Source organism: Alosa sapidissima, chromosome 9 (assembly GCF_018492685.1).
Source record: "Alosa sapidissima isolate fAloSap1 chromosome 9, fAloSap1.pri, whole genome shotgun sequence".
NCBI lineage: Eukaryota > Metazoa > Chordata > Actinopteri > Clupeiformes > Clupeidae > Alosa > Alosa sapidissima.
In genome coordinates, this window is record NC_055965.1 from 1,257,785 (window position 1) to 1,272,381 (window position 14,597).

The window sequence follows — 14,597 nt, forward strand, 5'->3', positions numbered from 1 at the left end:
GCTTTCATATTTGTTCATACTGAGACTAACACATGATCATGTTCTCCCAGTGGCTAAGTATGAATACCTTATATTGTGATTATGCCAATAATATAAATACTTTGACATTTGAACTCTGCATTAGTACAAGACACATGTTTTATACAAGATCCTAAAAGTCCCTAAACCCACCAATCCTATAATTTCTATTGTGTGTGACATAGGGTGGTGAACATAACCCCGGGTCCTAGTGACATGCAGCGTGAAAACACAGATGATGTGCTGCAGGATGAGCACCTGAGTGACCAGGAGAATGCCCCTCCTGTTCTGCCCTCACGGCATACAGCCACAGAAGGAGATTGGGAAGATACAGACTTCAACCGCAATAAACTCAGGATAAACCTTGGCAAGGTTTATGTTTCTTCAATATGTCCTTTTTTTATGAGCATTGCGTTTTCCCAGAAATGTTCTCTAAGACTGCGTGCACCTCAGCTTTGTTGTGGATGAAACAAAAAAAATCCCAGTTTGTGGAAAGTGCAGGAGATGCTGAAATATAATTGAGGAGCATTTGAGGTTTGATGTAAAGGCAGGAATGATGCCTTGCTCATCTGCAGTTATCATCCTTTGCCATACCAAGCAATATCCAAGGAAAACCTGAGATTAAGATAATTGTGCTGTGCATGAAGAACTATTGGGAACTTTTACTGGGGTAGTCTTATAAGCCTTTCATACATGGCCTGTAGACATACATTCCATGAATAAGAATACCAATATCTGCTACAATTTGGAACATTTTTCATATTGGTCACTCTACCAGATATTTTCCTACTGGAAATGTTGTAATGGTAATGCTGGTTAATGATGGTTTGGATAATCTGTGAGCGGAATACAAAAAACTGCTTAAAAGCAAACTCTAGGGTGTATGTGACACTGCCTGTCTATATTTGAGCTGCAGCTTTTGTTTTACCATTTTCCCCTTAGGCTGGGCTGGAGGAGGAGTGTAATCGTGGGGTATGTCCTGAATCCCCCAGTGGCCAGGTGCGTTCACTCCGATACCGCCGGATCAACAGCCCAGAGTCTGACCGCCTCTCTGCTGCTGATGGGAGAGATGGTTATGGACAGAGGTGGGTGGCTTTGGAACAGCAAAACTCGCTCAAATTGTTTACAGTGTGACCATAACCATAAACAGTATTGCCCTCTCAGAGACTCAAAAGAGGCTCAGAAGTCTTATCATATGCAGATGACCTCTTGCTGTCTTCTTTTAGAGGTGCTACAGAAGAAAGGCTTTAATTAATACAGTAGCCCTGAGGTTGTTGTGCAGTCCAATGCACCTTGACCTTCAGCTTGTCTTTCACCATATCTACTGTTGTAGATTTTGAGCGCCAGGCAAAACATCTGTCTATAACAGACATTATTATAGAACATGTCCTATTTTCCTTCACAGCAAGTGGAATCAAAACTGAAGGAAGTGTTTGTGTGTGTCATGTTTTGTGAATGGACATCTAGGTCACGCATGGACATCCTAGGGTCGCCTTCACGGCATCTATACTCCTCCCAGCCTGCACAGATGCTCTCGCTGGATGGTTGCCGTGGCAACCCACTGGCTAGTGGTCGACAGGAAGCCTCTGCATCAGTGGACCAAGAGGCCCACAGTAATGCCTTCATTGGGTCTGTGCCACTTGCCGAAGAGGAGGATTTTGATAGCAAGGAGTGGGTGATCATTGACAAAGAGACAGAGCTCAGGGACTTCCACCCAGGAGCAGAGCCCACCACGTCTGGCACCACAGACGAGGACCCCGAAGAGCTGAGGCCCCTGGAGGAGCAGGATGAGCGGAGGAGGCTAAGGGGAGCGATGTGTATGGATCAGACGGTGCGACCCAAAACCAGTTGGTCAGGAGGTGGGGACAGGGCCCGGTCCATGCTGCCTGTCACTGAGGAGGAGGTGTCCAAGCGCATCAGTGGAGCGCGAGCTGGTCAGTCGACCACAGATAGTCCTGCTCAGTCACCAAGCAGCTCATTGCCACGAAGGAGGGAGTCAGACCCAACAGGACCTCACAGACCGGTAAGAGAATATGTTGTTCCCAGCCAGCTCGGCATAGCCCTAGATAAAGATGGCCCTGCTACAGATTCATTGTGTATCCACACATAGCATTCCATGCTGAGTTTGCTTAAAAAGACAGAGTTCCTATGGGGTTTTTTTTAAATGGAAAGTAATTTGAATACTTTTCATCCATCATACGCAGTGCATGAAGGTGTTTAAACATATATTTGATTTAGATCTGGATTCCACCACCTAATTTCCATTTATTTTTGTATTTTATTTTTTAATAGTATGACATTTTTCGAATTTCTATGGAGGCAAAAATAAATGCTGAAAAAGTCAGTTTATTGATATAGATATAGATATAGAGAGAGAGAGAGAGAGAGAGAGAGAGAGAGACATACTGACAGCACTTTCATGAGGAATGATGTATTTTTCATTGCATTTTACTTGTTGTGCAAATATCTTGTTGACATGCAAATTTTCTGCCCGTCAGTCGAAGGAATTTTTCTTATAGTGAAAACACTTTGTGGTCACAATGGGTTTCCTTTGTCCTTTGTTGCTGTTCTTTTTTTTTTAATCTCCTGAGATGCAAATGCCGCTGTATTAGTTACTTAGGTGTAACAAGAATTTTAATGTGAATTTGTCATTCCAACAATTGTGCATGTTTAAGGCTGTGAATCCCAATTCTAAGTAACATTTTACTGGGTGTTTTGTGTAGTTAAACTGTTAACTCATGTTAATTTGCATCATACTGATTGTGATCAGAGTCAAAATTCAGGAGTAGGGTCTTTTTGTCACCACTCATAAAATACTCTGAATATGGGAAAAAATCTTCTTAAAATGGCCAAAATGCTCTCATATGCTCTCTAGCTTTCATTATCCAATTTTACTTTGATATCCACCACCAAGGAAAGTAACACATTTGTAGAGTATTAGCCCATCATAAAATCCTATGCAATCAAAATAGACATTTCTGAACTTTTAGCTTGATTATCTGTTGGACATAACCTTTACACTCTGATATTGCAAAGGAAAATTAGATGTACTGTATTTCCCTTGGTACTGCAGTTATAATTCACACACAAAAAACATCCTAAAAATCACAATAGAAAGAAATTGGCCTTCCCAAATGGCACATTTTGCATCCTTCCCAAATGACAGTTTCACATTGAATATCTAATAGATTATATTTTTTTCAGTCATACGACTGACATTACTTCAGCCTTGAAAGCAAGGATTATTCTGTGGCTCCTGTGCTTGCATTCAGTTGCCATTTTGTCAGAGCCCAAGGCTCTCCACTTCCTCATCCCATTTTTCAGGTGTTTGCCTTGCAGCATGATGATGACACAAATACACATCTCATTAGCAAAGGTTTAGGTGTCAAGACCACAGTGTGTCAATCTTGACTATATTAATTTTGAAGTCTGTCTTGTTAAATAACAGCATAAAGCAGAAGTCAGTGGATTAATAGGTCTGCAAGATTTCCTCATTATAGCCCTTACAAATAAATGGTGGATTCACAGTCTTGGCCCCTTGCAGACTTAAAGGTGTATCCAAATTCAGCTAAATTCTCCTCAAAATCCTCTAGCGATGTGACTGTGTGCACTGTCAAGGAGGCTACACTGGGCACTATGTCGTTTTTTTTTTTTTAGCTTAATTTACCTAACTTAACAGCTCCGGAGTCATTGGAATGGTTATATGACTTTTCCCGGGTTGAATGATGGCGGTCTTGGGGCATCATCTAAACATGCCCTAAACATGTTGCACAGAACTTTAAATGGCATTTTGAGTCTGTTAAGAGGCAAAAAAGCCACATTTAGATGATGTCCCCAGACCTGCCATGTAGCTGACTGGGAGTACTGGCCGTTAGCTGCAGCTCCTATTGACAGGACTAGGCGACGTTTAGCAATCGAGAATCATGTAAACATCGGCCAGATTTCTCCTTTAAGTGAAGCGTTCTGTTCACGGAGCATCTGCTGCAAGAATTAGCTTCCGCTGTAATTAACTGTTATGGCGTACGTTCGAAAAAAAGTTGACCAGTCTAAAACTATTTTTAGGCTCCCCGAACCGAGTGCTTCACTTGCAGACCCGGTGTAGCCCGAGCCTGAGACATTCAGTATTCTAGCCATTCAACAAACCAAGGCGTACATTTTTCTAGCCAATCAAAACATTACTTCAGTATTGGAGTATTGAAAGAAAGGGTGTTCTTTGATTGGCTGTTAAGTTGAACAACATTTTGCTAGAATAAAGGCTGTCTTTAAAAACAAAGAGCAAAAGTCTGGGCCCTGCGGTGTGTCCTAATTCAGTGCCCAAACAAAACACAACTATTTAGCTTTACTCAAGATCAAACAATGCTTTTGTGGGCATTTTCTTAAAAAAATAGTGTTGTTTCTAGCTTGAAATTTCCCTCATGGGATCAAAAGAGTGTGTGTGTGTGTGTGTGTGTATATATATATATATATATATATATATATATATATATATATATATATATATATATATATATACTATATACTATATACTATATACTGAAAGCCACAGTCAATGTTCAGAACATTCAAAACTCAGAGTGAATCACTACTTAAAGATTTAGGGTTGTTAACAACTTTTCGAATTCCTCTTGCGTTAATTGATGTCAGTTGTCTGTATTTACCATCCTATTGGAAGCAAAGCATCATCAATCACATTAATGAAGACACAAAATTCACTGAAAACATTCCAAGATACTTATTGATTCTCACCATTTCACAACATTTTCTACTCATGCACTTCTAGTCATGCCGCTCCAATTTTACAGTAAGAAAGAGCGAAGGACTCCTGCTTTTCCCACCATTATCTCTGTACTCCTCACATAACTGCTGCCTTTGTCTGACCTACTGTGTCGCTCAAAAGTATGACAAGTTGATTTCACCCAAGGAGAAAATACCAAGGGAGCGGCAAAAGAAGAGAGAGAGATGTATTTGCGGTAAGCACAGTCTAGGACAGTCCCTCCTCTGTCTGTTTTTAAAGATGAACTTTTTTGTTCTTTTCTCAATATCTCATGAGTTTGGTTTGGTTTTGTTTCCATCATAAACCCATCTATTGATTTGTGTGTTTGTGTCTGTGTGCCTGATGTACTGCTTTTTGTTCTCTCCAGACTGTTTGCGTTTGCAATGGTTTCTGAGCAGCATCAGAGCAAAGCATCAATACTGTCATCTCTTGCATACTCTATATGAACCAGCCAAAATATTGTCTTCCCCAGTGGTGACACAATGTCAGTCTTGAAAGACCTGTGTAGTCTGTGTAGTAGGGTCTCCTTCTAGGCAACAGAGAGCCTCCCCATTTTCAGCTGTTCCTCCTCCTTTCAGTATGAAGCACCATAAATCACCCTCCCTTTGTTTCTAGCAAATGTCCTAGTCTGGGTCTAGGTTCTGTTGAGTCTGGGTGGTCTGTTAAAACCAAAAGAGGTGATGCCTTCCTTTCTGAAAGTGTTTCTCCTCCCTTGTGCTGCATGGATAGAATGGTATAGGTTATACAGGATGTTAATAGTTCACCACAAAACTAATATGTGCACTTGTATTCTCTCTCTCTCTCTCTCTCTCTCTCTCTCTCTCTCTCTCTCTCTCTCTCTCTCTCTCTCATCTATCTTGTCTCTCCAGCTGGATGAGGACAGGCTGCATGGCCCGAGGCCTAACCAGCTGCGGCGGCTAGCATCCTACGTCTTCTCGTCATCCACGCTGGAGACAGAACAGTACCCTCACGCCTCCAACGCCTCCTTCATCCAGCGCAGCCGCTCGGCGGAGAGCAGCCCTGCCCATGCACAAGGCCGCTGGAGCTCCCGCCGCCACGCTCCACTGCAGACGCCCGGGAGCCCACGCAGCCGCCACTCCATGCTCAACGTGTCCCGCTCACAGATCCAGCAGATGCTGGCAAAACTCATGAACAAGAATGCCAGTTAAAGGCACCTTCTGCTTGCTTCCTCTACTCTCCTCATATTTGTTAAGCACTTCCCTATACTTGCACATATACAAACACATACCCCCCCCCACCCCCCAACACACACACACACACACACATACACACACACACTTTCATAGCGCACACAGACGAAGACTCAAATATATACGTAAAAAAAATACATACAGCTAAACGGACTGAAATGTTAATCCCACCAAAACACAAAAAATGGTGTTCTAATGCAATAAATTGTGTATTTCTCTTTTGCAAGGCTCATTAGAGACAGCTCAAGCTAGAGAAGGTGAATATTGAGGCCAGAAGTTATTGCTTTGTTGGCTGGATGCTTATGCAAGGAGTTCACTCATGCACACTTGTACACAAATATTTCCAATATTTACGTCAAAGAATCTTGGCCCTTTCAAACTGGTGGAACTTGTGTACCTCATTCATTTTTTAATCATTATTTCAAGAATCATGTCAAGAACAGACAGGTATCGGTACCAGACAAATACCACTTGATTTATTGGTGTTCATAAGTACCTTAAATGAAAAATATAAACTAAATGCCCATTAGCTATTGCTAAAAATAACACATCATTTGTATCAAGTCATGTGTACAGTGCACCTTCTCCTTCATTGACTATAGCTGCACACTGGTTTCTTATTCACCAGATATTTATTTCAGTTTAGTGTGAACCGGTGAGTCAGGTAGAAGTCACAGTTTGGCTTAGGGCTCCGTGGAGAATTTGTTGCCTCTGAGACAAACTAAAATAAACTAATTGTTTGAATGATAGAATCTTGTAGGTAGCCTTCCAAGTTACTTCTTGTGTAAGAGGGTTGAGTAAACCATGGAGCATTCTTTGCAAATAATAATGTTGTTAAAAAATAATGAATATATTACTGCAGATTTGAAGTGGAAAAACTTTACCCAAGCTCCTGTTACCTGAGCCAACCATTGGAAAAGCATATCAATGTATGGAGCATGAAGGCAGGCAACAGATTTATGTTGGAGCTTGTTACTTGTGCTGCATTTTATACATGTCTTCCAGATACTGACTTCGCAATTGATTTAAAAAATGTGTCTATACCACATGTAAAAGTTAATGAATGACCTAGAGGACTGGAGTTCTATCTAGTACAAATTGCTAGTGTGGAATGTACTGTAGAGGTTCAATTGCTCAGCTCTTCAAGAAGGGGTCTGATTTGTAACTCTTCAGAATGAGGTAATGTATACCAGTTTTTCCAGGAGAGCTGATGGGTTTTGTTATGGATGGGTGGTCATATCTCTTGTGTGTGTGAGTGTTGGCTTTTTCTTTGTCCTGTTACTCCTGGTTGCAGGTGATAAAGTTTTGTGTTCCCATTGTTGTTGTTTTTTTAATATGCTGTCCAAGTAGAAAGTATTTGACCTAGACTAGGGCTATAGAATATAGTGTCAAACTAAAAACATGTTGAGCTGTTGTTTGTGTGTGTGTGACCATGAGCAGACAACATGCCCTGTAGCAGTGGATGATTGAATACGGTGTGTTTAGCCAATGAATCAGAAGATTTGGGCTCCATGTGGTGTCGTCAGTTGTTGTTTTGAGTACTTTACCTCACTGTTGCACTTTACCCAAAGGAGTGAGGAGAGGAGTTAGCCATGGCCTACAGTGACAGTGATGCAACAGACAGTAAGGCAATAATGCAAACGTATCTATTAGCACTGGAATGTTTTTGTTTTTTTTGTAATATACAAACAAAAACACTACATATTACAGTATAACATGTCAGGACATAATTATAAGAATAAATGTGTGAGTTGTGATTAAGCTTACATTGCAAAGGTGTTCCAGTGGCACGGGGTTGCAGCGGCGTGGTGCTTGAGAATATGTTAGTGTCATGAGGTTTGTGGTCGATGTGTTGATAAGGGTGTTAGTTGTGCTTCATGCTACTGATTTCTGACACAGCGGATGTACAATGTGAGTCAAGTTAAGCTGAAGACTTGCATTAGAACCATGTGTCAAGGGCTACTGTGGAAAAAAAGCATGCAACACTAATTTCATTTTGAACATTTTGCCTTTCACATTAGCTTCCTGTTTGCACATATATTTATCACAAAAAATGGGATTCTCATGATTTACTAAAAGCAAATATTGATTTGTTTACAATATATCTAAAAGTTAAAACACAATAGATTTCTGCATGAAAATAATGTATGAAATGTCAAGAGGAAGGTTTCACTGGTACCAAAGTGTCCTTTTTTGCTCTATAGGGATTCCACACATAAGATTGCTGAGTAGGTAACATAAGGTAATGTAATGTAATCATTTAAAGACAAATAAAAACAAAAATACAGTCACTACATGCAGGTCTGCTTGCATTTCACACAGACTACACTGATGCTTTCTTTTATTTAGTTACATAGCCTTTTGTTTTGATTGTATACAGGCTCTTGAGTGTGTCCAATAGGATAAATGAGTGTTTCCAATAATGACTGTTTCTCATACCATGTCACTGTAGTGAAATCTGCTACTGTTTTGATTACTGTAAGTCATTGCCTTGGTTCTTACTAAGTGATTGTACTTTGTAATGCGCAAGGTCAAGCTGCTAAATCTTTGCACTTCTTTTGCACATCTGTGTAAGACTCAATAACTGGTCACAGGATAAAGGCAGGATAAAGGTATACTTGTTTTTTCCTCATGGAGGTAGTGTTACTCTTGTAAATATGCTGTTTTCCCATTTCAACAAAAGCCAATAATGGAAAGAAAAAAAAATAAAGTTGTCTTACATGATATTATTTGCATGTTATATTCATCAGAAACATGGTAAGATCTCAAGACAGCTTATGTATGAATGTGATATGTTTTGAGGGATGTTCCGAAATTTTGGATGCCTTTTGCAAAAATGTTTCTGTTTCAAACCATTACTTTTTGCTGCACTATTCATTTCATTACAAGCTATGAAATTCAAATGGAACAGATGTGTATCCAATGTGTCTTCTGTTTTTCTTTTCGTTTGACTTATTTCTTAAAACTGTAGTTGTCTGTTATTGCTGAACCTCTGTTATCCTGTTTCTTTTAATATTTGAAAAGAGAAAGAGAAATGCATAGTATTACAAATTCTTATTGACATGAGAGGAGGAAATGAAAGTAGAATAGACGAAGAAGGAAGGAAAGTGATATGTCCCACATTTGTATGGTTTCATTTACAGAATCTTAAACAAAGATTGACTGATAAAATTGCAAGTGAGATTTATATGTGGTGAATTTTCATTTGGCATATTCATATTTCCCACTGTGAATGATGAAGGTAATTCTTTAATTGTGAATTGGGTCACCGACCAAAGATAACTATCTAATGCTGTAGTTCAGGCACAGAAGAGTGATGTTTTATCCATCTGCTTTTCAGTCATTTTTGTATCTATTACAAAAATGAATAAGCAGAACCACAACAGTCATGCGTCAGCACAGGCATCATAAACCAATGTTTTTATTGTCATTATTATTATTATTATTATTATTATTATTATTATTATTATTATTATTATTATTATTGACTATCCTACAAAATACTGCTGGCTTTTAAATTTAACTTCTGTTGAAACGTCCACCTTTTGGCAGATGAATGACTAGCTCCATGATCTTTGAGTTTTCAATGTATGATCAAAATATACTGTAAGCATTAAAGCGAATTTCTTTTGTATCACATATCACTGTACAGGATGCTTGTAATATTTACAGGTAACGCATGTATTTTAAAGATTTTGATAAATATGGTGTAAATAGATAGATATGAAAAATAAAATATAGTTATTTATCAATGAAGCATGTTATTATGTTGGTGGAGTCCATATGGATAGTGTGGTTAATCAAATGGGGAACCACTTGGATTGCGTGCTTTCAAAAAAGGGAAAACCACAAAGCATTTTTGTGCCTTTTTGTATTCATGTATGTATTGTAGACAATCTTGAAAAGCTTGTATACAACCAAACTACAATAAAATAATTTGGTATGGGGAATAAATCATTTTCATGGTGTTCTTTTATGACATTGCTTATATAAAATGGATAGATTTTAGCTTTTATTTCCTAATACACAAAGAATCAGTCAGTCAATCAAACAGTCTTGATGTACTGTTACCTTTTTGTCACCTCTTTTAACTCTTGTCTTGTTTGTCAGTCTCAAGTATCAAGACATCTTGCTATAATGGTGTAGTTGGGACCTTGTGATAAATATTAAGCATATGTAAGATGATTTTTGTTTCCCTGTAGGTTTTGTCACCTAAAGCGATGGAGTCAAATGACACCCCTCTGCTGTCTCCAACTGAGTACCGCACTAAGGCTCAATCTTCTGAGAAAGAGCTCCTCTACATTTTGCCACAACTGCAGGCCAAGAGGGCCGACTTCCTTACGGTCATGCTGACCGGCTCTCTGCACCAGCGCCGCACGTATGCTGCCACTCCTCCGGACACCCAGCACAGTGGGCCCCAAGACGATGACGTCACCAAGAGTGAGTCCAGCAGCAAAGCTAGTGACCGGAGCACTGAGCGGAGTCAAGATGGCGCTCCCTCCACCCTCATGGCTGATGACCACGAGGAGCGCCTCGGGGAGTCCTCATCTGTGGCTGAGGTAGATGTTGACCCTGACCCAGACCCTGATCCAGATCCAGATGCAGAAGACATCTCTAAAACTCTGGTCCTGGTCTCTCCTGGAGACATAAGGAAGTCCCACAACAATAGGGAGATGGCTATAGAGGCAGATCACGGAACGTTTGGAAGTATTCCTCTGACCGAGCATGCCCAGACAGCAGCAGAGGGTGGACATCAAGGTGTTTTAGAGATTGGAGCTTCACCCTGCACTACCACCCTACACACTTCCAAGCTTTTGGTCACCACATCCACTGGTCCACATACTCTAACATCCATTGTTCATGCTTCAATTCCATCACCCACTTTCTCCAAAGTGGAGCAAACTTTTGTCCATATTGCAGAAACAACCCACATGAATGTCATGTCCTCTAGTCCTCCCCAGAAAAAAGATGTCAACCAGGAGCAGAGCGAAATTGGGAGGGATCATGAGAATGACCCTTCTGCTGAACGGGAAAAGGCTACAGAGAAGCCTCTCCCAGCAGTCAGTGGGTCTTTAATTGAGACTGTTCTTCTGCCTGATAAGCCTCCACTTCTAATCTCAGTTAATCTGGAAGAACCAGGGTCTTCTGAGATGGTGAATTTGAATAATCCCAAAGAAGATGCACTTCAGGAACAGATAGTGCACAAGGTAGTATCAAAATGCCACGCTAAGAGCACAAGTCGGATACCCATCTTGATCTCACGGAACAATCTTGATGGCTCAGCCTCTTGCAGAGAATTGCTGCTCAATAAGGGGAACCAAACAGATCTGGCTCACCTAACTGTGCTGAAGAGGAAGGCCTCCAGAACTAAATCCTCATCAGGGTCTCTGACCCTGTCCACCATGGGCTCAGAGGAATGTCCACACACCATAGAGGAGAAGGGAGAGAGGCCAATGCGGAGTAGGATTCCTCAGCCAATAGCTACTGTCAAAACTCCTGTGCTCCCGAAGGTGCCAGCTGGTCCTGTGCCTGTGACTTCAGCAAACTCCAGCTTCTCCAGGAGAGCACCAACAAGTAACATCCAGTGGGTTAACTAGCTTTTGACTTTTAGAGCTAAGAACATTACTTCATTTAAAAAACAACAACTAATAGAAGCCATTACAAACTCATTAGCTCATGGTCTCCATATATGCTAGTGTGTTTTGGAACATTTCATTAGGATTTAACGGTTTGTAAATGTTTCAATTAATTTAATCCACAACGTATGGAATGTTTCATTTCACATTACAAACACACAAATCACCAAGAGAGACTAACTATTATAGTGTCCATTTCAAAGAAATACAATTCCAACTAATCACTGAAAACATTAACATTTCCAAAATGGCTTCTATTGCTTTTCAGCAGAATTCACTAGTTCACATTTGATCATGCATTAACATGTTAGCGGAAGGATCCTTGACAGTAATGCTTTAATTAGCATCAACTAACCCTTTAGTAAAAACAAATTAAGTAGGTTTTTTAGGTTTTGCTTGTTTAGTCTGATTTTATGACATCATAAATGTCTTTTTGAGCACGGTCATATAAGGGGTTTATAAGCACATCTCCCATTTCCAGTAGCAGCCCAGGCTATTCGTTTGCTGGGTACAAAACCCTGCAAAAATATTGCCAGGTCAATACACATTCATGCAAGTTTTATTATGGCCTATTTTATGACCAAGTTGTTTCTTATTTCAGCCCTCCAGTGAACAAAATGGCACCCATCTGTGTCCCTGAGCAGAAAGAGCCCAGATCCCCAAAAGCACACCCATCAAAACCTGGTGGGAAACTCCACACGCTTCCCCACTGCAACTCCAACAGCACTGGCTCCACCCACAGGATCCCTGATCCCTCGCTATGTCGGCCACCTCTCCATCCCTCGGCCACAGAGAGGCAGAGACATAAAGCACCAAATCCAGCCAGCACAACTGTGCCCCTCCAGCAGAGCACTAGGTCTAAGGAAGGGGCCACAGCACAGCCATCAGTGACTATGCCTTCCAGGAAACCACCCAAAGCTCCAGCTGCCGTGAGAGTCAGAAAAGTAAAGAGTGCAACAGCTGATAGATGATACAAAGCTTCTCATTTGATGGACTGAGGACATGTGGTAAATACATTATTAAGCAGAAATAGCCTGAAATGAAAAAAGGGACAGGCATTACTCTTTGGACAAATCAGTCAAATATCATCGTTGGCTGTATGTGACTTTCATTATTTGTTGCTATGTTACCAAACAGTGATTTGCGGTTATATTTTTTTAACAAGAGCTTCCAGAATTATATTAGCACTCTAGAGGTTATATGTTATATTATGCCAATATGGTGCTATGTGTAAACTGTCCCCTATATGCTGATGTGATTTATCATTCATGAAGATGAAGATCTCTTTGGGATTTCTTCTTTGTTTTCTTCAGGTCTGATGTCAGATGCCTGCAAACTGTATGATGCCAAACGTGCACCTTTAAAACATATTAACCTTTTTTTACCAAAGGTTAAATCCTGTCAAACCCTGTTCCAGTTTTTACAATCACTCTTTTAATAGTGGATTGATCCACAATACATCTTCAGTCAGCACAAATATAAAAAACATGCCCAGTATTAATCTCCACATACAGCTGTTTGATGCATACATGATAAGCCCTTTCTGAAAATCAACAATACAATTCTGCCCTCCTTGTACTCCTGATTCAGTGTGTATGAACTTATATATTGGTTGTATTTCACATAACTACTATTTACATGCAATTGCAATCATTTTGTGAAGAGATTTTTGTATTTGTGATGTATTATCAGAAATTTTAGATTACCTTTCCCATGGTTGGATTGGGTCCTTCTTGTCTTTACACTGGATATTTTATCTTCCTCAGAATATCTTTGATTATTTTTCCATTATTTGGTCGTAGAAACATACTGTAGAAAATAACAAAGGTATGTCTGCCTTTCATTAATACATCTACACTCTCGAAAAAGGAACAGTTTAGTTATTGAGGACTCAGATTAGTCTATTGGTCTATGTTGGGTTTTTTTTTTTTTTCAAACGCAGCAAGCATGCTTAACCAGTTATTCCCATAACATCCACTGTACTGATTTTTGTGAGTAACTTAGGCATAATTTATGCAAATAATAGCCTATATTATTCAAATCGAGAAGGTATTTAGAGGGAGTGTTTACATACTTATAATCTGTTAGTACCCTGTCTGACATAACAGTCTTCCACAGTCACATAATGCAGTGGAACATATGTGCATGTCAAGGTTTTGAAGGTCAGGTGGTCCCAGTTTCATGGTGCTGATGCCATAGACTGTGGTGATATGTCCTCAAAGGAGGTATTCAGGAACATGTAGGTGAAAAAAGCCCACAATTTGTCCTAGACGGAGAGCTGATTAGATATCACTTATCTACCTGGTAAATCCTTAAAAAGCAATTAGTTGGTCTTGATCTGAAGTTAATGACATAATTTTACATATTTAGTTATAGTTAATGACATAATTTCACTGCATTTCTTACATCCAGTAACTATATGCATGTGACAATAAACTTCCTTGTATCCTTGTATGATGAATGGTATGGATGAAAATAGGAACGTTGTATGTATTCTGTATTCTGTCACTATAAGTCACATATTTCGACAGTGTATAAGGAGACTATAAACTCTCTCTAGTGATCAACATTAGATTGCATCTCTGCACTTTGCCAATGACGTAACTTCTAAATCATGGACATGTACTGCCATTGCTCATTTGATGACTATACAAATTATCTCAAAAGATGCTTAGAAACCGTCTAATGACACTCCCCACCACAACAATAATTTGTTGTTTGAACACTGATCATTATAAAACTAGTCAAACTTTCCATTACCTCTCTATGACCATTTTTTGCAGCTTCACTCAGAATATCTAAATGACCTATTGCCCTATTCATCCCACATTTTAAATGTACTGTAGATCTGCATTTTAAACAGCTCTATGTGTATTTTATTTGCTTTATTTCCATACTATATGTATTATATATTCCTTTATATTCTAAGGAATGGCTATGTTTCAGCCTGGTAGATTT

General features: G+C 39.7%; 1 protein-coding gene across 7 annotated transcripts in view; it reads left to right on the top strand.

The window, feature by feature from the left end:
- The window catches only part of ttbk1a (tau tubulin kinase 1a), a 31,892-nt gene extending 17,499 nt beyond the window's left edge, over window positions 1-14,393 (top strand). For 6 of the 7 annotated variants that reach the window (XM_042104852.1, XM_042104853.1, XM_042104854.1 and 3 more), the window contains 5 exons: window positions 204-390; window positions 961-1,103; window positions 1,486-2,041; window positions 10,206-11,587; window positions 12,241-14,393. In XM_042104852.1, coding sequence (XP_041960786.1) covers window positions 204-390; window positions 961-1,103; window positions 1,486-2,041; window positions 10,206-11,587; window positions 12,241-12,610 — 2,638 coding nt within the window. In that variant the 3' untranslated portion in view covers window positions 12,611-14,393. Of the gene's footprint in view, window positions 1-203; window positions 391-960; window positions 1,104-1,485; window positions 2,042-5,661; window positions 9,946-10,205; window positions 11,588-12,240 lie in introns of those variants that run through there. The other variant, XM_042104858.1, reaches the window with a different exon arrangement.
- The last annotated feature ends 204 nt before the right edge of the window (window positions 14,394-14,597 follow it).